The sequence below is a fragment of the Poecile atricapillus genome, chromosome 2 (assembly GCF_030490865.1).
Source record: "Poecile atricapillus isolate bPoeAtr1 chromosome 2, bPoeAtr1.hap1, whole genome shotgun sequence".
Lineage (NCBI taxonomy): Eukaryota > Metazoa > Chordata > Aves > Passeriformes > Paridae > Poecile > Poecile atricapillus.
The window spans coordinates 130,391,208-130,418,672 of NC_081250.1; the positions used below are offsets into that span (position 1 = coordinate 130,391,208).

At 44.5% G+C, this 27,465-nt stretch overlaps 2 protein-coding genes across 3 annotated transcripts in view; one reads left to right on the plus strand and one right to left on the minus strand.

Moving 5' to 3' along the window:
- ESRP1 (epithelial splicing regulatory protein 1) overlaps positions 1-7,214 on the plus strand; it is a 37,758-nt gene extending 30,544 nt beyond the window's left edge. The window contains exons 14-15 of one of the 2 annotated variants that reach the window (XM_058833576.1): positions 202-307; positions 7,087-7,214. In XM_058833576.1, coding sequence (XP_058689559.1) covers positions 202-292 — 91 coding nt within the window. In that variant the 3' untranslated portion in view covers positions 293-307; positions 7,087-7,214. Of the gene's footprint in view, positions 1-201; positions 2,110-7,086 lie in introns of those variants that run through there. The other variant, XM_058833575.1, reaches the window with a different exon arrangement.
- Positions 7,215-21,431: 14,217 nt separating this feature from the next.
- On the minus strand, positions 21,432-22,886 carry LOC131576525 (GSK-3-binding protein-like). Its single transcript, XM_058833337.1, has one exon. It carries the CDS (start codon positions 22,866-22,868, stop codon positions 22,254-22,256), a length of 615 nt encoding a protein of 204 aa, XP_058689320.1. The 5' UTR covers positions 22,869-22,886; the 3' UTR covers positions 21,432-22,253.
- Between the last annotated feature and the right edge of the window lie 4,579 nt (positions 22,887-27,465).

Sequence of the window (27,465 nt, forward strand, 5' to 3'; positions counted from 1 at the left end):
AAGCTGATTACCCCAGTGTTGTTGCTGTTGCTGAACTGCTCTTAATGCCGGTGGTGGGAGCATTATGAATGTCTAATTCTGAGCCTGAACTTTGCTATCTGCCCAGCACTTTAAGAAAGGTTAAGGTTGCAAAGCCATCTTCTGGCTCTCTAATACACTAGTTTGGCTTCTGATTGCTTCTGTCTTAACTTGTATTTGTAGTATGCAGCAGAGGATGGACTTGTACACACAAATGATGCGGCCAGGACAATGTCCAAAGCATGGATTTGCATTTAAAGGCCCAAGCAGTTAGACTTCCTTAGTGAAGGTAAGGATAACAAACCGCAGGAGCTAGGGCTTGAGGGTATCATAGTATTTTATTCAGATAACCACCATACTTAACATAAATTGTCATTTGCTGCCCTGAGAAGGTGGTTACACTTTGCTGTGTCCAGAATGTCACACTGCAATATGTAAAACTCTATGAAAGCTAGAATTTAAAGTCATCTTAAGGGCTGCTGCCTTGCATGTTTTCTGGGGCTTCAAATGCATGCTACTGCAAGCTTTAATACCAGTACTGAGAGCCTGCAGAAAGCTTCTTAGAGTCAGTTTTCTCTGTGGAGCAAAGTGTGGAGATGATGTTACTCTCCTAGCAATGCACTAGGATGAGGTATTGGTTAGACAGAATGAGCCACTTTCTTAGGTAACTACAGAATCCAATGTCTAAGCTTCACACTGACATAAAATTGCAGCAATGAAGTAGTTTGTATAATGGTAGCTATGCTTTTGCTTTTGTGAGCTTTCTGATGAGGCCACTTCAGCCTTTCAAGTTTTGTTTACACGATCTTCTATATAGGAACAGTCAAAGGGTGAAGTCACCCAAAAAGCATTTGTGTAGAAAAATGCAAGTTGAACTGCAGAGCAGTGTATTGATGGATCATGTGACTTACCATGTTGTAGTATCAGAGGAAGCTATAGAAATGTATTTGCAAAAAATGCTTCTGTAAGCTCTAGTCTTTGAAAAAATACATAGTCAAAGAAGTGCTAGATTTCTTTTATGTCCCTTTCTTTCCTCTATTCCTTTTTTCAGCTTCCCCTCTGAAAAACAGCAACAAAACTGTCCAGTTTTACTAATTGTTCTGCTTTTGACACAGACAACTTAGCCAGGATGTAAACTGCTTCTCATCAAAATCGTTATCTGCACCATCACCTCACTGTCCAAGTGTGCTGCTTTTGCATGTGTGAAAGTGCCCATCTCAGCTTATTGCCCAACAAGGGGGCCTTTGGATTGATAAAGGTAGATCCCATCCCTGCACTGGCAGTTGGAGCCACAATTAGCTGCTTTAGTAGACTTCTGGCCAAAACTGTGCTACATCACTTCTCATTAATTTATTGTGCTGTCATCCAGCGACTAGATAAGGAAGCTGATCCAGCTGGAAAAACTCATGGGGTTTGTCTGTTTTCAGCCAATTTACAGCTTAGATAGTACCTGTGTTGGCCCAGAGACAGGAAGGTGGAAGTGGCCAAAGCAGGCACTGCGAGATAGCAATGGCATTGCCGTGTTGGATTTGATTGTAAAGCTTCACTTCCAAAGGTAAAAGGTCATGTAATAGTGAATAAATTCTGGTATACTCTTAGTGAAGCACTCTTCACTTTAGTAGAAAATGTCATTTAAACTGTGTGTGTGTAAGGTGAAAACTAAAGCTTTTGGTCCATCTGTAAAGATTTTAAATATAGGAAATCAAGAAATTATTATTTGCTTTTATCATGGTGTTCAGTGACCTGCATAACTCTTTAATGCAGATTCCTCTACCCTTTCTGATGTTTTGAACAAACACAGTGAACCTAGATGGAGATTTTGATTATGTTTGCAGCTTTAGCACTTCTCAAGCCAATTGTACTCAAGAGGAAAAACCACCAGAACTCTTGGAGTGACCAGATGGATCTGTTACTGTTTTAAAGTTCATGCATGGTTTTCACACATGCGCACACAGACCACTAAGCCCTTCACTGAGAGCACAGGTGCTGAAATCATGCAAGTCTTTGAGGGTTTCTGCTTGATAAAGAAGGTATTAAGCTGCTCTTAGTACAAAAATACTTCAGCCTGAACCTATACAGTCTGATCTTTCATTCTTTTGAAACAGCAAAAAAGTCTTTTTTACGTAATTTTGCACATGGTTTAAAATTGTTATTTTTAATTAAAGTGTTTTACAACCTCTAATTTTGCATTTGACATTATAATAAAAAGATCTTTTGTCTTTTATATATTTGTCTAATCTCTGCAAAAGAAGCCACTGTAAACTTTATATGCAGGCGTATTTTACACAGTGCAGAAATAATTAGGAATGTAAAATGGATTATCTAAGGGGAAAATTCTGTAACTTTGTAAAAATGTGTGGGATGTTAAATGCTTTGTCTCTGATTCTTATCTTGTATGCTTTTCCTATGCACTCAGGTATTTAAATTTTAAAAGGCTTACAGGAGTAGGCATTTTCAAACTTTGGTCACACTGTGTACTCAGAAAATGAGAAATGCAGTTAACATCTGTCCTGTGGTCCTACTTTTATATTTCCACTCCATGCTTTCCCCACCCTTCTTGCTGTTTGACTGTCTTCTATGCAAGAAAAGCAATGTGACTTGTAGTTAAGAGCCAGTGCGTTGTCTGCTTTGAGAGGGTCAGTCAGAGCTGGTATTTTGAGCTTGGTCTCTCTGCACTATAACAAGTATCTCAGTACCACAATTGTCTCTCCAGCCAGAGAAATCAGATGCTGTATGTGCTCTTAAATAGCTTCTGTCTTTAACCAGCCCTGGGTCTCCCTGCCTGCCCTGGGACTGGGCTTCAGGCACAGGACTAGATGGCTACACTTTTCCATGGCAATTATAATCCTTGTTTGTGCTGAAGAAAGGGGGAAGGAAACCCTGAAATAAGGATATGTATGAGGCTAAAAGTGGCAAATTGGGTAGGTTCTTTGGCACATTCAAAATAAATATTGCAGAACTGAGGAATACAAGCACTTTAGGTAGGTGGTGCTGTAGGAGTTTTTAGTTACCATGAACCCAAATCCATAGCAGTGCCTTTGCTATCTCTGAAAGTAAGTACAAGGAAAGAAAGAACAAAAAAGGGTGGTGGGGTGACAAAGTCAAAAAAGTCTTCTAGACCAGGCAAGTGATAATCTCATTTCTAGTATCTAATTTAAAAAACCTCAATCTTTCCCCTCCTTTAATTCTTCCTTGTTTTTTTGCCCTTCTCTTTCCTTGGTGGGACCCTCCCCTGCTCACTACAGTCATAGTAATCTAGATTTATATTTTATCCTGGAAAACTCCATACTGTTACAGTCTAAAGTATTTGACAGGGCCTTTTTTTAAAATTATTGTTCTGTTAACATGAGTACATTGAAGTGATTAATTGATGCAAAATACTTCTAACTTTTAACTTTTCCTTTTCTGAGAAAATGGTTTTGCCTTTAATTATGTAGCACAATTACAAATTAGTAGTTATGCATAAGGAAAATTAGCCTATATAAGCCACTAGGGAAGTGATGAGGGAGCAGAATTTTTGCCTATTAACTGTGCAGGGATGTCTCAGGTGTGCAAATAGACAGACACTGAGAGAATGGGAAGCAGTAGGCCAGCAAAGGCCTGGAAATAAAAATCACAAACTAAATGCAAAAATAATGAAATGCTTTTGCAGAAACAAACTTCATATTGGGTTGCACAAATGGGCTTCTTGTTTGTGATGCCTTTGTATTTTTCTAAGTATTCTCTATAGCATAACTTTAAAACTTTAGCAAAAACTTATAACCAACAATTTGCTCAAACACTGCAGAGTGAAGAGAGGCAATGTGAAAACAGCTCCCCCAGGCTTGCTGAAGGCATTAACATTGCTTAGTTTGGTGAAAGGAGACTGGGGAGAGGTATGAGAACAGTGTATTAAAAAATGTGGCCTCAAAGAAAAAAGGAATAAATTCTTCCCATTGTGCACAGGACCAGGAGAAAGGGATGGAGTTGTAGGCAGGGATTAAGGGCTCAGAACAAACCTTCTCCTACCAGCAGTAGTTAAATATTGGTCTGAACTGCCTGGGGAGGCTGCACAATCTCCACCCTAGTAATCTTTTGGGACTGGTTGGCCAAGCACTTATCAGAAATGGCACTGGTGTAACTGGTCCCACTGTCAGGCACTCATGTGGACAAGATGTCCTCTTCAGATGTTCATCTTCACGATGATACTGCTTTTTTTCTTAAGACCCTAACCTCAGATACTACAAAGTTAGCTGTACATCTTAGCCCCCAAGTCAGGTTATATATATTTTATTTTTCACAAGCTCTCTCATGTTTGGGAATTTTTGGATTCCATGTTTTCAGAACTGAATCATTTATATTCTTTTTCAATATGTCTCTTTAAATTCATGTTAAATATCATTTAACCTAAAGCTGAATATATTATTTTGCCATTATAATGTGTGTATGGTTTAGAAAACAAACTAGAAATGTTTCCTACAAAAGGGGGAAATGTGTGTTTTCTGTTTTCTTTCTGTAAAATTAGTTGGTGAATCTCACAGCTTTGCTATCCCTTGATGTCTCCATTATCTCAGTTAGGCAGGTTCTCAGCGAGAGGCAATTTTATTTATTTAAGCACAAAAGCCTGAGACTCCATCAGTAAAGATTAAAGTCCAATTCCACAATGTAACTTTCTTGAGGTTAAGAGTATTGATTGAACTTGAGATGTCAATCTATTTCTCACATGTTTGAATGTGTAAAGAACTTACAATATGAAGGTAACTGGAATTAATCTGAAAAAAAGTGAAAAAATATATACTTATATACTTTCATAAAGACTATATTTAAATTTGTGTTCCATGGAGAAGGTTTTTCTTTCTTGTCTTTTTCTATGCTCCCACCTCTGTCCTGTTCCGCTTTTCCCAATCACCTCCTTGGTGACTCCTCTCTGGAGCTGGCAATAAGGGTAGAGTTGGGTTCTGTCCCTCACTGGGAGGGAAGGGGATGAAAGGAGACCCAAAGTACCAGACATCCTGTGTGAATGTCAGAGTGCTGCCCCAGGAGGGAGGATGACAGGCATGGTCCACTCCCCAGCATCTCCCATCCACACCGTGTGCCTTTCTAATGCTGTACTTAGGGAAGGAGCCTGTGTTTGATGGGATTGCCACCCCCTCAAAACAACTGGTTATTTCAGCATGTGCTCAGACAGGCACAGTCAGCTTGTGGAGCCACACAAATTCCTTGTTTTGTTGTTGTTTAATCATTACTCACTTGAATGGAGATGTAAACAACTGTGCTGTCTTGTATCCTCGCCCAGAAAGGAGCCAAGTGGCCCTTTTACACACCATAGGTCACAGATGGGCTACTTGGCAAACGAGTTGGGGCAGTCAGAGCAAGTGTAAGCACGATGAGTTTGCTTTCACCTACTATTGCCACCTCTGCCCTGCTTGTTTTGTGAACCTGATGGAAGGTCATCCTGTACTAAAGGAAACAAAGGAAAAAAATTGTTTTCATGGTGTAAATGGAGCATGCTGATAAAAGGTGTTCTCCTGTGGCTCTTGCATGTAGTGTGGCCATTCCTTGGTGTACTACCTGCATCTCCCCAGGGAATGTAGTTCTGGTCTGCTCTGGGAGCTCCTGCAATGAGACACGGAGGTAAGAGTTGCAGCACACAGTGCTGAAAGGACATACAGCCAAAGCACTGACTACAGAATCAAGCTGGAAAACAGCTGAAAAAGCTGTCTGTGACTGCACTAGGAAAAGTTATTAAATACCAATCTCACTTCTTCATTTACTCTTGTGAGAAATATGGCTGCACACATCAGCCTGGCTGGGCTGGAGGGAGATGACTCATTGAGTGGCCATAGCTGAGCAAGGAGCCCACGTGAATTCCAGTAAGCTCTACCCTGACTGGCTCTCATTGCCTATGGCAAGCTCTCTGACACACAGAAATATTATACCATCTCACATCCAAACTTTGGAGTTTTTTCGACTTTATCTCTTTAGTTAATTAAAGATATCACTTCTGTCTACAAGCTATGCCCTTATTCACATCCTGGACCTGTGATTTCATAGTATGAGAGCAACCCCCTTTGAAAATCCCTTCTTCCTCACCAGCTGTGCTTGCACCCAGCCCTGTGCCACCACACACCACCTTGGGTCCTGGGCATAGCTGTGAGGGTCCATGGTATTCCTGAGCATAGAGAAGTAACAGAGATCTTTAACTACTCTGTAGTTGGCTTTTACTGAACGCAGTTTGGAGTTGGATCAACAGTGGTGGCTGCACACACAAGGGAGCCCCAGGGCCGAGCCAGGAATGAGCAGTGCAGAATTGAGGAGCACCATCAACAACACAGGCCTGTCACTAGAGCAGCACAGGATCACAGGCAATGAAACAGCCTGTGAAGACCCAGGGGGAATTTAGGGTAGGCCAGCTGCAGGCTCTTACCCTGATGCTAGCACTAGCACATCAAATCATCCCACACTTAGTCAAGACTTCCCATGATGGGCAAATGGGAAGCTTATTCCATCCAGTCTTGTTGCACCACAGAAGATAAATCAAATGCAGGAATAGTGTGGATGTCAAAAGCTACAAGCCTTGTCTGCCCATGCAATTAATGACTAGTCTCATGCTGATTTGTGAGCCTGACTGGTAATGGGAGAATGGACCTGGGCTCACCACACTCAGGGAGCCTGGAGGAGGAGTGCTGAGGCCCTGGTGTGAATTGCTGCTGGTGTTTGGGAAGTTTGGGCAGGAGCTGAGGCTGTATGAACTCAGCTGCAGTGAGATCCTTGATGGGGAGGGACAGAGGAGAATCCTCTCACACATGGCTGCAGTCACATTTAAGTGCACTTAGCAGTGAGAGCCCACCATAATAGCACAGGAATTAAATGAGAATGTACAGAAATGAGTGTAGAGAAAATTAAAGATGGCCTATGTTAATCAGCAAGCCTGGTTTGCTTTTTAGAGAACTACTACACATTGGTGTCTGCAGAGAGAACCTGTCCATCATTGTGTAAAGAAGCATCAGCAGCAGAATGGGATTTTGTGAGTGCCTGCTCTGAGATCTCTAACACCAAATCCTATGTCTGATGTCTTTCCATGCACAGGGGCAGCTGCATAGGCTTCTGCAGTCTAGAGGCTGTTGGCTCTGTCTGTGCTGTGTGTCCCTCCAGCTGCACCTCTGGCTTCCAGGAAACAAAGGATCACCCGTGGCTTTGCTTAGCTTCCAGTCTCAGCCCCTACATCAAAGCTAGCATCAGGTTACAGAGGAAGGTGTCTGTGCTGCAAGCTCCCCAGCAGTCCTGGCTTTCCACAGGCAGCAGCAGCGTCTGGCATGTGCTCACCACATGAAAAGGCCCAGAGCAGCACTTCACCTCCGTTTTTTAGGAGACTGATGTGTAACTTGGAGTGCAAGATTCAGACCAAATACAGAACAAAGCAGCCCATGTATTAAAAAGTTTCAGCCCATGCAAGTCTGCCTTCAGGTGAAGTGGGAAAGGATTCTGTGGAAAAATGTCACTTATAAGCTATCACAAAGTAAGCACAAAGTGACAGAGTGACATTACTAGAGCAGCCCACTGCTTGTGAGCTATCCCTGGAATACAGCTACAACCAGATGGGAAAAACTAGCAAGGTAGAGCTTTAACACTCGATTCTTTTTCTGACAGCAACTGCAAAAATAGTATGGAATGGCATGACACGTTCATTATTTCTTTCTGACTTCAGGTTAAATAGCAGCTATGTTCAAGGAGACTGTACCCAAAGTTTCAAACCCAACCTGAACTTGAAGCCTCAGGCAGGGTGGGTCTCCTTTCCATGCGTGGTCACCAATTGCAGCTGCTCTGCAGGTTCAATAACACCCTCACTGGTGCCTGGTGAAGGCTTCTGACTGTGCAGGTACCCTGGGTTACAATCAGCTGGGGAGCTCATGGGCTCTGGGGGCCCTTGAGCATCACACAACATCACTGTGCACGTTCTTCCCCCTGCTGCTCTCCAAGCAGGATCAAAAAGGTATAACGAGGTAAAAATAAATAAATAGTGACAATGTAAAACTGGGTGCTGTGCTTAGCTGTACACCTCAGGGCAGTAACAGTCTATTTGAGATCATTACTCAGATCTTCATCCTTTGTGAGGAAAAAAGAGGAAAATAACTTTTGGGAAAAGCTAGGTGCCTCTGGCACAGCCATCCCATCTTCATGGGCAGTACCCTGCTGGGCAGAATCAAACCACCCACCCAGCACTGTGTGGCAAGTGGGGAAAACTGCTTGAGACCAAGCACTTGCTACAAAGGGTTTGAGAATAAACTCTACTTCTGGCCTATTGTGCAGGTGATTTTCTTCCCCTCCCAACTCACTATAAAACCTATGAGTTGTGACCAGCTTTTTTGTTGCTAGAAGCGGGTAATTCTGCTGTTGACATGTCTGTCTGTGGTACAGTGAGACCTGGCATTGCCTCCACCAGCTGAGGCTGTGGCCACAGAGAGCACTTCCCAGCCAAGAAGATGGAGCCTAGTAGGTGGAAATACAAAAAGACAGTGTCTTCCAAATCTCTCTCTGTATGTGCTCCGGGATAAATATCCAGCAGCTGAACCAACTGGAAGGAAGGACACTTCTGGTTTAATTAAATGAGCAAACTGAGGAACCAGATGCAAGAATAAAGATAGCTGCCACTTCTCCAGGAGACAACTTCAGAGCTGGGGGGGCTGATTTGTGGATGCACCACTTTCTCCTGCTCTCATCTGTGAGAATACCACTGTATTGTCTCTTGGCAGGTAGGTGACTTGAACTGACATCAGTGGTGATCATACACTTGCACTGGAGGGAAAACTGAACTTTCCTTGATGGCAGATGCTGGCTCTCCCCACAGTGCACACCAGGATCACCTGACAAATCCCACCAGGGTGATGCACAACACATTTTGGGTACTGACAGATTTACAGAAAGCTGCTTAAGGTAGAAGGCAGCTGCAGAACAGCTGTAAAAGGTGCCTGCACATTCTTATTTTGTTGTGTTCAACTCAACTGAACTAAAAAGACGAAAAGCAATTTCAAAGCACCTTGCAGATTACCTTGTCCAAGAGCTTCTTAAAAGCTCACACAATTGAAGTGCATTTGATCTAAAAATATGGCATCAGTCGTGACAGTGTGTAATAGCTACAATGTTTTAACCCAGGGGAATCAGCTCTGCTAAGTGTATCATGTTACAACTACTGGCACCTGGGAATAGCGTCTGTGTTTCTGGGTCAGTCTTTCAGATCCCAGTTTGTCAGACTAAAAGGGACCAAACCTCTTCTACCTAAAATGTAACAGCTCTCTCTGTACTGTGCACTCCAGTAAATCAAATGGTCAGCAACAGTGCAACAAAAGTCACACATGCAGCTGGTGAGAGTGCTGGTGTCTGTGATTTAGACCATCCTGAAATCAGCACCCCATTTCACTGCTATTTGTGTGCTATGGAAGTGTTTCTGCTGCTGAGTGATTTCTGTGGCTTCAAACCTGACAGTGCTCACTCTGTACCTCCTGCCCCATCCTGTGAGTTTACGCTGGTGGTCCCACTCTCTGGAGACTCCATGACAGCAGAGTCTGAGCAACCCCCAGTCTCAGGGAACCTGAACCTCACTTTTCTCTTTGCTAGCCTAGTGGTCTGACTTCTCTTGGGTTTAGCACAAGATGGCTAATGAGCATTATCTGTAAGCGAGGGAAAGTGCAAACAGCTTTTATCTCCACAAAGCCAGGCAGTGTGTTCCCTCACGGCTTGTGGGGTCAACAGTGTCTATCTGAGAGGGTAAAAACTAACAGCCTCTTATCTACAAAACCTCTTGCAATACAGAGATCTGGATATCTTGTTTTCTGGCTCTCGAGAAAAAGACCGAGGCTTAGGTTGACACTTTAAAGTTTCATTTTGCCAGTTGGGAATTTGCAGGGCCTCGTGTGTACCATCCCTGGCCAAACAGCCACATCACAGGGCTGCTGTTATCACAAAAGTGAACCCTATTTAAACTGTCATCCTGCTATCGAGTATCCCAGCCCCGCTATGTCCAAGGAGAAGCAGGTAGTCAGTTCAAGGGCTACAGCTGTTTACTTGATAAATATTGATGGTGTGGAGCAAGGAGTATTGCAACACTGCAGAAGGTCCTTAGAAATGTTCAGAGGATGAAAATTGCGGGCATTGTTGTGATTTTGAAGCTCAAATAATAAATGATTCAACAACTGTACAGTTACCATGGGGATGAATTCTCATTGAGCCTAAAATTACCAAGCTGCTGACAAGGAGCTATTTTTAGTATCAGCAGATGTGTATCTTTAAGAACATCAGCACAGACCTACTACTGTGTGTTTGTGTATGCATGCCTGCTCGCCTGTAATTGAGTTTTCTCATGCTAATAGTAAAAGCGAAAATAAGTAAATGTCTGACCGCTGCAAGAGACAATGCAGTGATTTAGGCTGGGGGTGATAAGTGGAAATGGCAATTAATACCCGATAAATAAAGCATGCAAAGAGGCCAGATTGCCAGCATGCAACTGAACTAGTAAGCAGAGCCCTATCATTACCGTCAGCTAGCATGCTGCAGTAACGGAGCGTCTATTTTTGGTGTCTGTGAGTATCTAATGGGAAGCACTCATCTGCCCTGTCAGAGCCCCACGACACAGGAAAACGGAGGCTCAAAGCTGACACGAGCTGCTGGCACAGATCCTGAATCGCCACACTCAAAGACGGAGTTTGTGAGCGCTCTCCCTTTCCTTGGCGCTCGAGGGGTGCAGGGATACCCGCGCAAGGAGCGCGCAGCTCGGGCGGGCTGTGAATCCCTGGCGAGCGGTGACAGCGCAGCCCGAGCGCTCCCCCGTGCTGACTCACCACAGCCCGGCCCGCTCAGCTTCCCCTGCACCGCTGACTTGCACCGACTTTTCCTCATTAACTCTAATAGGACGGGCTGGAGACCTGCCTTTTTTTTTTTTTTTTTTTTTTTTTTTTTTTATGGCCTTATTTTGCTGAGGGAGAGGCCAGAGGGTGGCTATAATGACGTCTCGTTCGGTGATAAAAGGATTGGTTTGTTTTTGCCAAACACGTAGCAGGATAAACATATCTCTGCTCGCCCCTTGGCACGCCAGTGCAGTACATATACATGCAAAAGGGGTTTGCTAGCAAACCAGCCAAGCAAAAATCAAAAGCAGTACATTATCCGGATAGGATAATGGGGTACTACAGGAGACAGTTCAGCAGTTTTGTTAAAAAAAACCAAACAAGCTCTTCTAGTTTCTGAAAGGCAGGGATGGAGACAAGGGAGAGGACTCTGGCGGTTCAGAGCAGGCAGCAGTGCTTCTGCCTGCACTGCCATGTGAGGCTCTGGTCACGCCTCCCACAGAGAGCCACAGAGAATAATGGCATTTCAGATAAGAGAGAGGAAAAGAATTAAGGATCGAGAAAAGCCCTTGTGCCGAGACACACTTGGAAAAAAATGTGAACGGCCTACCCCAGAGTAAATTATGCAATGAGTCTGATCAAACCATTCATCATTCCCCATTTTTGATATTTAATTGGGAAAGAATGGTTAGTTCCTCAGAGTTGGCTCTTGGAGATGTGTTGGCCATATACACTCTGCTCTGGGAGTGTACGTGCATCTGTTACAAATGCATTTTCTGCTAAGAAATACCACAGTGTTCTGCCACTATAGAAAACTACACACACACACCCCTGCTTTTTTCCTTAATATTTGACCTTATATAACTGAAACCTTGGGGCAGTTTGGCTTGACTTTGAAGAAGCCATTCCTGTGGAAGCCAGCCAATCAATATTCCAGGTGAGATTTAGAGATGCTGTCATTCAGAAAAGCTGAACAACTTGCCCATGCTGTTGAAGATTGAAGTGAGAGCTTCAGGAGATCTGGACTGATGAACTGCCTGGGCTGGCCATGCCCTGTTAAGAGCATATATGTGGGCTTTCTTCTGAATTTCCTAATGCCCTTGCCAAAAGAAGAATAGGAGGTATATGCTGGGTAGCAGAGATGTACAGGGCACACAAAGGTGGTTCCAACTGAAAGGTGATCTCAGGCTCATGGCTTACCTGAAGCAAAAGATGTGAATTTAATTATGTACCAAACAGAAACTTGACCTTACATTGCATTTTCATCTTGAACAACTAAAAGTGGAGTCATTTTGTTGTCCAGGCACAGTGATCAGAAACACCCACACAGGCACGGTCCTAGAACAATTTCTGAGAAATCATTGGTACACAGGAAACTGCTTCCTGATACAGAAGGTGGTGTCAGCTCTCGTCAAGTCACAAGACACTGGGTTTTCTGAGACAAGAGCTGCCACTATGAACACAATTCTAAGAACACAGGGGACTGGGGTCCTTCAAATCCAGGAAAAGGCTTTTTTTCTTGGTCTTTTAAGAAAAACCCTTGCCTTTGGGCACACACAAACATTGCACTGGTCTGTTTCCTCTTGAGTCCAAAGGTATGATCCCAATATTCCAGATGTGAGCCATGGAGGAAAGAATGCCCAAACCACAATGATGACATCTGCCATCCTTTGTCCTTTTTGACTGTCTTTTCTACTGCTGGAGAAGAAAGTGCATGTATCTGCCTGAGCAGTATCAGCTGAACAGTGGACGTCCTCCTTGTTGTAGATGAGCAATTGGTGCCTGGGGAAAGGATGCTATTGCTTTTGAAGCCTCACAGATTTCAGTGAGAAATACCAGGATCTAGACATAGAAGAAATTGAGGAGAATGTTTTTTTCAATCATAGGACCCTAAATGAGAGTAGTACTCAGGGTGAATGAACCTACAGCAGGCAAAAGCCTTGAAATGACATGTTTGCTCAGGACTACATTCACATAGCCTGGATTCCTTATTCCTAGTTGAGATTTAGAGAAATGCTGGGTGAATTCCATGTACTGCAATAAAAAGGAATATTCTGCTGCAAGGAAATGTGGCAACTTGGTGCGATCATAGGATAATTTAGGTCAGAAGCATCTCTCAAGAGATCTCAAGTCCAGAAACCTGTCCAAAGTAGGGACAGGTCTGAAGTCAGACCATGTTACTCTGTGTTTTCTCCAGTCTAATCAAACCCACCAAGGAGAGAGTCTACAACCTCTGGGCAACCAGTTCCAATATCTGACTGTCTTCATGGGAAAGAGATTTATCCTTATATCCAGGACATAAGGATGAGGTAAATTATATAATCAGCTTTGCTATGCCCCAGAGACATCACCAAATACAGTATGAGTGTTAAACAACTGAGCAACAGCAGTTATTCAAGAGAAGCTGTTGATGCCAGGAACACCCAGAGGCATGAATTTCAGCTGTCAGATATAAATGACAACATAAGTGCTGAAGTCTTTGGTACCAACAAAATTCTGTCATCATTGCTGAATGTACAGTCAAAAGAGCAGCAAGCCAATAGACATTACTTATATTTAATTTCATTCATTGTGATATGGGTCAAAGTGCAGTAGCAACTAACTAACTTAAAGAAAAAAAGAAAAAGGCGAATTGAAGAGGAAGGTGTAGCTGCTACGTCTTCAGTGCTTTCAAAATCATTTTGCAACAACCAAGGAGCCAATAACCACACAGGTTGTTTTAGAGCCACAGCTATAGAAATCAGACTGGGCAGTGCTGTACTTCTCCCACTTCCCCACAGAGGCCAAGACTTCTAAGTGGAGCATTAGACAAAAGGTTCAGATCTCAAGTGCTGGGGTGTTGAGGAGTACTGATGCAGAGCAAGCCCCCAAATTATGGCTGTCCTGACATCTGTCCTGCAAACCCACGATCCCAGAGTTAATCAGTGACAGGAAAAGGGTAAAACCCCAGGCCAACAGCACACCAGAACAGAAGGAACAGACAGTGTTGCCCGTAGTCAGTGTCCACATATCCACACTCTTTTGTATGCAGTCAGGGATAGCTGTTCAAGCCTCTCTTAATTTTCTCTGCCATGCCACTGGTTTTCCCATCAGGAAGTTTGTTTCTACCTGTAGTTCTCCAGATGGGTCTCTCACAATCTTTCCTCTCATGATGGGGATACACAATCTGCTGTCAAAGTCTCAGTAACCTCTTCCTCCAGGACTTAGTAAGGGGAATTGAAGCTTATGTACCCTTTTGGGTTTCTTTGATCTAGAGTGCCTAAAACCGTTTTTCCCATCTTGGTGTTGGTTCAAATCTCACCTCTGTGCAGTGTTTCCCCACCTTCTGTTTCTCTTCCTGGTCAGCTCCAATGTGTCCCGAGGAGTCTTTCAGGTAGAGCCTGACTCACCAGTCCCACATCCCTCTTGGGAGGCAGCTTCCACAGGAAACATCCATTCCTACTCTTTGATTGTCAGCCCTCAGCATTAAATGCAGAAGTCAAGGCAGTCAGGTTTGTTGGGCCTCTGCTTCTCACAGGGAGAACCTTGCTGCCCAACCATGTTGATCACCCTCCCACCGCCATCCCCAGAAGGCAGCTTTGAATCTGAGCAGACACAGGCTGTACAGCAGGGCAGCTCTCCTGGCTCAGAAAACACTGGAACACCCATAATGTCACACAGAGCTATCAGGAAAATCAACTGTAGCCATGGCTAAAGCCCCAAAATCCAATGGCATGGAAGGGGCTCTAACCAAGACGGAGCCAAACTGCCAGACATCAGGACAAGAGCTGCTGGGAGCTATTCCACCACACAGCAGGTGATATGAAACAGCTGACCGGCATCCAAGATACTGAGCTACCCAGAGCTCAGGTCTTACCCAGTAAGGTAAAGGTTTACTTATGTAGGAGGTGATTCTTCCCCTCTGCTCTGCTCTGCTGAGACCTGGAGTACTAAAGGAGCCCTACAAGAAGGCTGGAGAGGGTCTTTTGACCAGGGTATGTAATGACAGGACAAGGGAGAGGGAATGGCTTTCTCTTTGCTGTGAGGGTGGTGAGGCACTGAAACAGGTTCCCCAGGAAGCTATGGATGCCCCAAAAGTGTTCAGCTCCAGGTTTCATGGGGCTTTGAGCAGTCTGGTCTAGTGTCCCTGCCCATGGCAGAGAGTTGGAACTGGTTGATCTTAAAGGCCCCTTCCAATTCAAACCATTCTGTAATTCTATGACTATCACTTACAAAAGATCACATTTGGTGTCAATTTATTAATCTCCTCTGCTGATTCACAAGGGTGCAAATAAACTGAATGACTTGTGGAGTTGAAATCACCCATGGAAAATCAGTACTCTAGTTTTACCATTCAAGTTAACTTCCCCTCTCCAATTTAAAACTTTCTAAAATTCATGAACTTAAAAGTAGTGCCTTCTGGATAACACAATTTCAACTTCTATGCATCTGCAACCATATTTAAAATTACTGAAGCAAAAATAATTGATACCTTTAATAACAGATAAATTAAAATTACTGCAATAATAAGACAGGTTTGTATTATGCTGGCTGCACATTTAACTCATTCCTACATGAAGACATTCTTCAAAGAGTAATTCAGCATTGATATATACCTTACAATAAGGATTTCTGTTTTGTTTAGGAAGAAGCAGGTAAACCAAAATCCATTTGAAACTCTATTTCTTACAATAATTTTGTAGGTCTGGTAGGGTTTGATCTGCTTTTTCCAAAATAAGGCCTGTTCAGGAGCAGCTATCAAGGCAAGACACACGGGACATAGGCAGTATTACACTAAAACACACTTCCTTAACTTTTAAAACAAGACAAAAAGCACAACAATATTCTTCCATAGATTTTACTATATTTTTTTCCTGATAATTTAGTTTTAAATCTAATTAATAGCACATGTCCTTTTTATAAGTCCATATCTATTCTCAGTGTCAGTAAAACATCTGCACATTTGACACTGAACATAAGTACTGTTTCCGCAAATCACATCTGATCCATGCTTGTGTGTGCACGTGCACAGCACCCAGGCTGAGCATGTTTGCTCTTTAGCCCCAAAGCATCTTTGTTTCACTGCAGATTGGAGAACAGGATCAGCACAAACCAAAGGTGCTCTGAAAAGCTCTCCAGGAAAAGAAGGGGAAAAGTGAACACAGGGGCCATGGATCACTTCCAAACCCCTACTGAGGTAGGCAGTTTGATTTCCAGAGATTCTTGACATCTGTGGCCTCTCTTAAAAGGGGGGAAAAAAAATGTGGAAGAAGAACAGAAGAATATATCTATACAAATGCAGACATGGAAGTTTATGTTTCTTATTTTCATCCTGCTACCAGTCTGGCATGCTCCAGGCTGACTTACTTATTTTTTATGGAAATAAGTTCTCAGTGTCCTGTGATCCAGAATCCAGCCACAGTTCAGGTCAGAGCTGACAGCAGCTGAGGAGTTTTGCAACAGAGTCATTGGAAGAAAGTAGCTGCCAAAGCAGCCTGGTGAAAACTAACAACAGAGCAGAACAGCAAGATGGAAAACATAAGTGTCTGGTTTTTTACCTTTCAAAACAATGTCGGGATGAGATATCACACCAGTGGGGCATTGCCAGAATAGCAACTGCCAGTGCTGCCTGCTGACAACAGGGGAGGATTAGGTATCGCCCCCATCTTCCATTTCATAGAAAAGCTGGGGATGTACATACATGCATTCAGACACCTGCTTCAGCCCTGTGTGCTTTCCTCTGGAACACTAAGTTAGTCTTGTAAACAAGAAAAGGCTTTGCAATGTGGATTTAAGAACACTAATAACCCAAATTTGCACTTCAACTGCGAGCCCATGCTTCTGTAGATTTAAGCCTTGAAACTAGGACAATTGTTGTGATGCGGGTAGAATAAGCCCCAATCTCTTATGGTAAAATGCTTAGAGCAGTAAATATTTACTATTAAGCCAACCAGGATCCATTTCCTCTAATTAAAACATTTTTATCCTGGTGCTGTTTCATCCCTTACCACTAAACGAAAAATGTATTTAAGTTAGCACTGCTCCTGAAAGTGATCCCACTGAGCTGTAAAGTCAATCAGAGATCATCTCCTGAGGGGCAGCTGATGATACAAGCCCCATAGTGTGCCAGGGAGGACTGAAGTTCCTTGGATAAAGACCAAAGTACCTATATGGGAGAAAAACGAAAGCATGTCCATTTATTCCCAAATTTACCACTTGGCTTCCAAGCTCAAAGTTCCAGCAGGATTTTTTCCCCCTAGCTTTAAAATTGTTGCTGCTATAAAATATGTACTTGGGGTTCGAATTGAACATATTAAACTTCTTCATATAGCTCAGGACCTTACAGCCTATCCTTACCACCTTTTCATGAATGAAGTCCTGCCAAGTCAGTAATTACAAGGAGGACACAGAGACAAGGTGGTTTTTACAATTTCTTTTGATTGCTCATGTCCTACCTAATGCCTGCAGTGATGAACAGCACTCTTAGCTGGCTGTATTACTCCACCAGACACCACCATATTATATAATGGGAAGCAAAAATAATACAATTTAAATACAGGATATTGCATAAGGAACAGCTAATGCTGCACGTCTCTGAATTTATGGTGCCTGATTTCCTGTAGCTTCCTCTGCTGTGGAGTTTACAGTGTTCACTAATGCAGCTCGGGCACACTGCAGCCTTCCTCTCTCTATGGGCACCAATTCTTTTCCAGCAGCTGCCTTTTGCCAAGGAAATTGTATAATGGCAGTTCTGCAGCTTTGACAAATGTGACTGAGGTTAGTCACACAGCTAAAACATAATTTTTGGAAGAGAAAAAGTGAACCAAACTCATTGACTCAGGAAATGAGTTTGCTGATGTAATTTTTGTGTCCCCCCCAATGGCATTTATGTAGTCATTTTATCACTTTAAGTGGTATTTCCCAGTTCTAAAAAAAAAAAAAAATAAATAAAAAACCAAAACCAAAAGAAACCAAACCAAACAACAAAAACAAACCAAACCAAATCAGGAGGAAATTCCCATGGAAGCAGAAAAGAATTCTGCTAACTTCATCTGTTCATTTCATTGCAGCAAGGATTTCTCCTCTGATTTCTGCCCTATGCTGCACAAGCTGAAGGACACTTGTAACTTGCCTCCAACTCACACGGCAAGATTTGTAAGGAGTTAACCAGATCATGGCCACCAAGTGACTGAGTGACAATATTTTCTTGAAAATCAAATAAACGAGCACATCAAAAGTACCCACCAAAAAGCAACTGAAAAGAACAAAGCTACTTAGTATTTGGGAAGAGTAATATGACATGGACAAAAGAGATGTAAAAGTGAAATACTTCAACCACAAGCTGAAACAATGGCCTGGCTAAGTCAGGGAATGCTAGGTGAAGAGATGAAAACCTTGGGGCTAGGGACTGGGAGGGAATGAGAAATGTTTTTTATATGGAGATGGAAGAGAAGTCACCAACACTGGGACTGGCCCCAGCTGACCAGAACTTAAATTGTGCATTAATCAGCACACATCCTTCTCCCTTATGCCTTCTGTGTGATGCGCTTGCTATTTGCTTGAAAGGCTTCTTCTAAACCTCATTTTAAGGACCTAGGGTGGAGTCCCTACTTTCCCACCATGTTTATCATGCCAAATACCATGCCAACACAATTTTTACAGTAGATTCAAAGTTCTGGTACAATATACAATAGTGAGCTACAAGGGAGATGGGTCACACGAGGGAAATAGCAGACAAAAATCATTCTACCTGCCAGACTTCTGGCTAAATTGAGTTACTTTTAAGGGCTCAGGGAACATGGGAATACAAAGAACAAGATGTAACTAGGATGCAAAGATAAAACTTTGGGCAGTCAGGAAAACAGTTGTCCAGACAAATAGAGAGAACTCAGGAGGAGTTAAGCAGCAATGTAGACTACAAATGAAAAATCTGTGGCAGCCCAGTGCCGTACTAGTGCAACACCACTGAGAGGCACATTGAAAGATGGGGCTGTGAACCTTCAGTTCATTTGTTTACGACATTATTTAAAATCAAGTTTACCCTCCAAACATATAGCCTCCTGTAGATAAAATGAAATTTATTTTCTTCCCCAATGCATTGGAATATTACTTGTTACAAAAATCTAAATTATTTACTTTAGTTCTACAGCTCATGTCACCCACTGCAAAATCTGTGTGTTTTGAACAATTTTTCTTCACAGTACAGAAAAAAAAAGAGCCAAAACCTAGCTAAATGTCTATCATGAAAAGACAATTTTATTCCAAATTTAAACCTGTAAATAAACTTATATTTTCATTTACAAATGAAGAAAGTTTAAGCATACTGTGAAGGCCAAATGTATTTCCACTTTGCTTCTCTAGAAACCAATAACTGGTATTTGAGGACTGGCACAGACTAAATATACTAAAGAAACTCCACCTCTGAAACATAGATACATAAAACTTAGAAAAATTATTATTTCCCAGGTCAACACTTTCTATCTTGTTTGGGAAACAAAGCAGATGATGACTTTTATATCACAGTTTGTATGCTTGCATAGTGTAGCACAAGGCAAAGGAAAGGAGAATTTGCAATGAGTCAACAGAAACCTTCTGGCAATACTTCAGCTGGTCCAACATCTTTTAAAATGTGTCTTCCAAAATCAAAACGAGCCATGTTTGATCCATTCCCTTATGAAGGATTGACATATTCTATATTTTGAAGAAGACAAAAACTTATATGGCAAGATGTAAGTGACAAAGATGTGTCGGTGAATTCTGCAAGTTATCTGAAACAAGGGCCAAAATTCCTTTTACTGAATCATCACACACTCTGCGTAACACTTAACTTACTATAACCTTGTTCATATATACATCTCCCAGCCTTGCACAAAGGAGAAAGTAAAAGCTATTTTTGAAGTAATTTAGGAAGCTTAAAAACCAGCCAGTCACAGTGAAATTTATTAGCATCTTTTCTACGCCTCACTTCAACTGCCACTTTATTGAAAAGTGTTATTCTAGTAAAATCCTTAAAAGGAATGTCTCGAGGCTTTCAATGACTACAAAGGACACTTGTAAAGTTAGCTGTTCTCATTAGTATACAGGGGCTAGGGTTTGGGGAGGAGGAAGGGGGGGGAGGGAAAGGAGATGCAAAATCGATGCATAATTATCAGTGGCAAAAAGTTCAAGTCAAACTTGCCAGCTTTCAGAATTCCAGCTGACCCTCACCCATATATTTTTAACCATAGTTAACTATTCAGGCTCCACCAACTATGCCCAGCTTTTAGCTTGTTTCCTCCAGCTTTTTTAGTAATTAAACTACTCATCCCTGGGTTCAAATTCAACATCTGCACAGCAAATACCTACCTCCCTGAGCATCTAAAGGACAAATACAGGAATAAGTAGTTCTTCAGTTGTGGCTAGTGGTTATATTCTTTGTACCTGCTATTAAACTTTTTTTTTCCTGGAGAAAGAAATAAACAAGAAAATTGCAAATGAAAATTCATTTGAAGGATAACTGACACAGTATATCATTGTATTAGGCAGTAAGAATTAATGGCAGATCCAAATCTTTTCCAAGTGCAAAATGCCACAAAAGCAGCCCAGGTTATGAGAAAGGACTTCAGATGTTAGTAATTAAGAAGATTCAAAAATGCACCAAACTTCTTTTTTTTTTGCATTTTACATGCTTTGATATGGAAAAACTACATTCAACTTATAAATTAGTCAAGATAAAGCTAATAATATCACATACTGGTTCTAATGCAGGAGGAATCTAGTGAGACATCACAAAAACCTTCAGCATGAGTTTCTAGTAGCAGCTGTGGCACAGAAAGAAATCTAAAATATTTTGTGGATTTAATGTATTCACGAAAGAACTAATCACACAAGTAAACGTAGCTGCTCAAATTGCTCTCTTGGACAAAGGCAAACATCTTCCATTTTCTTTCATGTGGGATTGCTACCTTCTTCAAAGGAGAAGCTTTTACCTCAAATTGAGTGGGGGTTGGGAGATTGTTAAGCTCCAGTCTGTCTGATGTGTTCAGTTCTGATCTTGAAGCTCAATGGCTCCTAAAAACGCAACATAGGATTTTACAAAGGAAGCTATGCAAAATAGGTATTGGAACTTAATGACCAGCATTGAATTATCAAATTCTGGTTTATAGATCTTTAATTTTTTTTTGATTGCTGCCTAGACCTCTTCTCTTTCCTAGTCTTTTTTCAATCCTCAGAGAACCAAAAAAAAAAAAAAAAAAAAAATATCAAAACAACCCAAACAAGTGACCAACACAAGCCATGTTCCTTCCCCAGCACAAAATACCTAGTTTTTGTTTCAGTATGATTTGACTTAAAAATTCCATCAGCCACATTCTCGGCTGCTCGAAGGGGCGTCTCACGGCTTACAAATGAACGCTGCTGGCAAACAAAGGGGCTCAGTTGCATCTCCGTGCATTAATAACCGGTGTCCCACTGCATCAGACTATGCGGATTGTTGTGGGGAATTTTTTTTTTTTTTTTGCTTGCAAAATGGAGATCTTACAACTGAAAGAAGATCAAGGGGAAACGTGCCTACACAGTTTTGTTCTCATGAATCAGAATTCATTTCCCCTTAACAATGAGACACAGACCCAAAAATAAAAACAAGACCACGTTTATTCAATACAGACAGGTTAATTAAGACAGTAAGTCCTGCAAATCAGGAACACATTTCAAACGCTCCGGTACGAAGTGCATATATTTAAAATCAACAGCTGCATCTTGTACTTGAGCCATTGAGTTTGTCGGGAAAGGGTGGATTCAGGGTTTTTCTTTTTGGTAGAAAAAACTTGTGTCGGCTACCTTATGTGAACAATGCATCTCAGGCTCCATTCACTCATTTGTTTTAAGTCCAGCTGCCTTCCAGCTTTGATATTCACATTTTTAAAAACTGCTTCATACAGTCACAACGAGAAATAATAACAATAAACGTTAAAATAACAACAAATAAACCCCCAACAAAAAACCAAACCAGCCCGGGAGGGGAAAGGAAACACCTCCCGCCGGGGTCAGCGAGGATTATTGCAAATGGCTCCTGGGAGACGGAGGAGCTCCGCGGCAGCGGGGGACCGGCGGCGGGGGGGTCCGCGGCCTCGGCCGGGCTGCCCCGGCGGGGGGAGGAGAAGGAGGAGCTCCCGGGGAAGGCAGAGGAGAAGGGGGGCACAACAACGGCTCGGGGCGGGCGGCGTGCGCGGCCTCGCCGGCTGGGGCTCCGCGGGGTCCGCGCCGTGGGTGACCTTGGGGCGGGGGGGTTCGGGCACCCTCCCCGTCCCAACCGGCCCCGGCGGCCCAGCTGCCGGGACACACTTACATCCTGGCGGAGCCCGCACCGCGCTCCCGCAGCCCGCCCGGCGGGGGCTCCGCCGCCAGCGGCCGCGCTCCTTCGCCCCGGTCACCGCCGCCGCCGCTCGTCCCCGCCGGCTACTGCAGGGGCTGCACCGCCGCCGCCGCCGCCGCCTCGCCGTCCGCGCCGCCGCTCCCCGCCGAGGCGCTGCCGCTGGAGGCCGCGGATGCCGCTGCCGCCGCCGCCGCCGCCGCCAGCTGCAGCCGCCGGACGGCTTCTTTGATGAGGTTGCCGGAAAGGATGAGCTGCTGCAGGAGCCGGTGCGGGTCCTCCTCCTCCGCCGGCCCGTCGCCCGGCCCCGGCGGAGGCTGCTTCCTCCGGCGGGCGGCGCTCCGCAGCCAGCCCCGTCCGCACAGCTGCTTGGTCACCCGCTGCTGGCCGCTCCGATCCGGCCGCGGAGCCTCAACGTGTTGCGAGTGAGCTTGCGGCGGGGCCGGTCCCCGCGGCGCCAGCAGCCCGGCCCCGGCCCCGCCGCCGCTGCAGCACCGCGGCGAGTAGGGGGCGGCGCGGTCGCGGGCGCTGCCCGGCCCCAGGTGCTTGGGGGCGCGGGGCGGCGGCGGCGCCCGCTGGGCGCTTAGCTGCAGCACCTCGCCCAGCTTGGCCACCAGCGCGTCCACCTCCTTGGAGCCCGCCTGTCCCACGGCGACCGGGCGCTCCAGCAGCAGGAAGCGCTCGCCCGGGCGGCACGGCATCTCTGCCGGGTCCCCGCCGTGCCGCAGCCGCCGCAGCGGGACCGGGGCCGCCGCCCGCCCGCCGCCCCGCGCGCGCGCGAGCACACGCGGCTCCGGCGCTGCGGTCGCGGCTGGAGCTCGGCCCGCTGGCGTTGGTTTGTAAACAATGGGTGACGCGCGCGCCCGGGCGCCTCCCACTGCGCCGGCCGGGGGGGGGAGGGGGGCGGCCCTCCGGACCAACCGCTCGCCGACCGCTCCCGGGGACGGCGCCCCGACCGGGAAGGGCTCGGCCGACAGCGCGGGGGCCGCTTCCGCCAGCGGGCACCGCCGGCCGGGCGAGGCCGCCCCGCGACCACCGAGCGCGACGCTCCCTGTTCCGTTCCCTTCCCCCCCCCGTCTACGCTCCGCGTGGACCGGCCCGCTTTCAAACCCCGCACCTCGGGTCTCGGGGGTGGAGCATCGGTGATTGGCAGGAGGGGGCGGGGCGGGCGGCGCGGCGGAGGGTCCCGCACCGCCCCGTCGCCTCGGGACGGTCGCTTAGATGGGGGCACGGGGGGCAACGGGGAGGGCGAGCGGCGCCCGGTGACCGCCCCGCGGCCGCCCGGTGACCGCAGGGCCGGTGCCGCTCCCGCCCCGCCGTTAACGGCCCGCGGGGCGCCGGTGCGGGCGCGCGCCGGTGCCCCCGTGAGCGCCCGGCGGTTGCGCGCGTGCGGCTCTCCCGCAGCACCGCGCGCCTGGAGCGGGAGCTGGCGCTTCCCAGCGGAGCGCGACCGGCCCGCACCGGCCTCTCCGGGAGCGACCGCTGCCATCCCCGGTACCCAGCGCAGTCTCCCGCAAGGTTCCGTGCTGGGATCGCCGCGCGTTCGTGCCGCAGCGCCCGGCTCTGACCGCTCGGTTCGCGCTCGCCGGCCGCCTTTGCCCTGACTGCTGTGTCCGCTCTGTGCCCACACCAGCAGCGCACTGGTTTGAGATTTAATTCCTTGAGATAGAAATGCATTAGGAACCTTATTTTGCATCACCAGAATTAGCAGACGTGAAGTAACTCTGTGCAGGTGTTCTGTCGGGATTTCTGTCAGCCCGCGGTTTACTTCACCACCTGCATCAAGGCTCTGCCCCGTCCCTTCGTGTCCCAGTCCCATTCCTTCCCTTTTTTCTGTCACTGCATCATTCAAGTAGGTGCTGAAATCTCTATGATGAGCCTTAAATAAGGTTTTCTGGGTGTTGGAACTCTGGGGACATAGGCCAGAACACGCTTATATTCACGTGACGGGACATGTGGTCGGCTCCGCTGGGAACAGCTTGTAAGGTGTAAGTTGCACATACACGTAACTGCTCTCACCAGTGTACCTTTGATTAATCAGTAAGCGGCTGGCAAAGGAGAGGGCATGTCCTTTGGTCCGTTTGTCCTCACGTTCTCCTGAACTACTTCCACTTGCTGTACAGAGCAAGAGACCCTGTGCATAAATGCCCATGTTTGTGAACATGTCTGCTATCTGCACTTGGTCACTCCAGCCTAGGTGTCCAAGCCCATTGCTGCATCCCCTGCCTGGATTTATATGAGCTGGGTGTAAATCATGCTACCTAATTGCGTATTATTTATTCATGTGAATAGTTAAAGTACCAATACCTTCTTATTTTCAGCACCTTTGTGGTAACTGTCAATTAAAAATCAGATCACATTTTTCTACAGATGATGAAAAAGAGAGATTTTCTTGACCCCTGCCCGCCCCCCAATATTTTTAACACTTTCACCTTTATTCCTTATTTATGCAGTATCTATTCAAAATCAATAGAAGCAGGCCTACATAAATGCAGTGGATGGATCTACTTCAACTCCAAGGGGGATCTATATTCAGATCACTTCTGAGTAGGTAATCTGGTATTCTATACAAGCAAGACTGCAATAAACCAGTACAGCTTATTCCAGCCTTTTCTTCTCCCACAAAAGCAAAATAAGCTATACCAGCAAAAGCTCAGTGCTGCTTGTGATTACATCTACACCTGGGGCTTTCATGAGCCCGGGAATGATAATCGCAAATCGTGCTTCATTGCATCCCTAACCAACGGCAGAGCTGGGAAGAGCTTGCAGGATCGTGCAGATCAGTGCCACAGATAGGGAGCTCAGAGCGCAGTCATTAGCAGAATCCCGATGTCCTCAGATCTTTTTAAATGCAAAATTTTCATGATGACAGGTTGATAGTGGACTGAGTATCTGCTGAGGGTTTTAGGACTAAACACACTGTAAATGTTTACTCTGAATACTACTGGTCAGGATTAATAGATTTACCAGCGGAACAAAATGAGATTTGTGGACCTTCAGGAGAAGGGTGTTTCAGATTATTATAATTCCTCCTAGAGGAACTGGGAATCTCAGCCATTACTTTGCTACTATCTGCTCTTTTCACTGGATGATGAGAGAAAAGCTAAAATGCTGGAGAAGACAGTATATCCTGTATCTGTGTTTCTCCCTCAAAGATTTGTTTATGTGGGAAAACTGTACCAAAGAGGGTTTAATATGAATTTACGTCATAATCATATCTGTGGAATGGATCTCAGTCTGTCAGCACCCAGAGACCTTTCTGGGATTAAACCCCAATCCATGCTAGGGGCAGATCTAAACTGTCCACAGCCATTATCGGATGTTCCTGGTAGAATACTACAGCAGTTTGTGAACAGCTAGCTGTTTGCTAGTGCCCCTCCTTAGAAATGAGAACAACTTCAGCAGTGTGTTTTGAAATAAAGAGGCTGTCATAGGTGGCCTGATACAGAGTTTGTGAGCGTAAGTGACAGGGTTGGCTGCCAGGTCAGTCCCAAAGAACCCAAGGCCTCATCAGTTGTATCTGGTCATTTGACCAAGTCCGGAGTAAGCTATAGCTTACTCACTGTATTCTCTTTTAAATTAGGAGGATCACAGCCTGGTTATCATATTTGGTCTTCTACCGCTGGAGATGAGCTCTGCAGCTCTGCTTTTACTTTAGCAGTTTACCACAGTAATTGCTATTTAAAAAATCTTCAAAACCCCAAAGCATAGAACACAGAGGATAGGGGGAGGTTCTTCCTAAAGTAAAAGCATAAAAGGAGTTGCAAAACTGTTGAGAAAATTTTTCTGACCTCTGACAGTATTTTTCTGAGCAGAAATTTAATAATGACCATTGATGCTATTCTTCTTTTTTTCCAGATGTATTTCTGTGTATGGTCTGCTTCTCTACTGGGATTGCCAAAATTCTCATGGCAACCTGTCGTCTAACTAATTCTATTAGTGAGACATTACAGTTGAGAACAGTGACTGATCCCTTTTTATGATTATTGTTCACTTGCACTCTCACTTTATCTGTTCAAATGTTTAAAAAAGTATTTAAGATACTTTTAGTAATACTTGTCTTTCAGATATTCCTAGCAGAAGACAAAATCTGAATTGCATAAACAAGTACTAATTATGTTAATTGTGTGTCCATCTAAAAAAAAGGACATAATTTTACTGTGTTTCCTGCGGTTACATTTTAATTTCAGAATATAAAGGTTAACTTATATATATTACCTTTTGTACTGATCCTGACAACATGGACAACTGGATGTGAATTCTGAGCTTTAAACCTATTAAAGACAAAGAAAGAAAACCCTTAAATCCTTTGAAGTCTGCAATCCAGTGTAATCTCAGTCTTTTGACTACATGTCTGTGTTCAGGATCATGCACGTGTTCTAATCTGTTATGGAGACCCTGTAACCATGTCAATGTGAAAATTATAAATATTACTTCATTTATGCAGGTGTTTACATTTCAAACCCTTTTGTTGGAGCTGCACGATCTGTGATCTCAGACTTTGGCATGTGTATAAATGAATCAGGTTGATAAATTCATGATAGAGACTGTGTAGTGTTGCATCACAGTGTTAAAGTATTTATAGTGTTGTTTACAAAACAGTAAGACAGCTTTGAACTGGGTGAACCCAGTGACTAGGAGGTCCTTTCCAGTCCTTTCTCCAGGCGTTTCTCACATCCTTTATTTTCAACAGAAACTTCTGTCATATTTGTTAAATATGCAGAGCTTCTCTTCCTAACACTAGTGTCAATGAAGGATGTTTGTGCAAAGTAAATTAATTTCCTGTGCACACTTCAAATGCAGAATGGGGAGAGGCCAGAACACCATCCAAATAAGACAAGCTTAGATTCCCCAATAATTGTTTTGTAATCTGCATTTATAATATATTTCCAAGAACAAAAGACATTCCTTTAAAAACAACTGAGGTTGCTAAGTGACACAAATGTGTTTACTGTGTCATAACTTTCAAAAGCCAAGCACATTAAAACAAGAGCTTTAATAAGCAACAGTGTCATGAATCTCACCTTGACTCCCAGGGTAAATATAAACCAGTTGGCCAACAGCTTTACATGGTTTGAGATGCCCAGTCTGAGACCTTAATGGAAACAGGAAACATTAGTTGTTCTAGAAAATACAGACTTTGACCCTTAAGGAATTGAAATATGTATACTTTATCCCAATGGATGTTTGGGATTTGTTTCTTTCATGTATTGTTTCTGTTTATCCTCATTCAATTACCTAAGAATTTGCATGTAGGGCTACTGCTTCCTAACAAGGCTGGAAACTACTCTGTCAGTT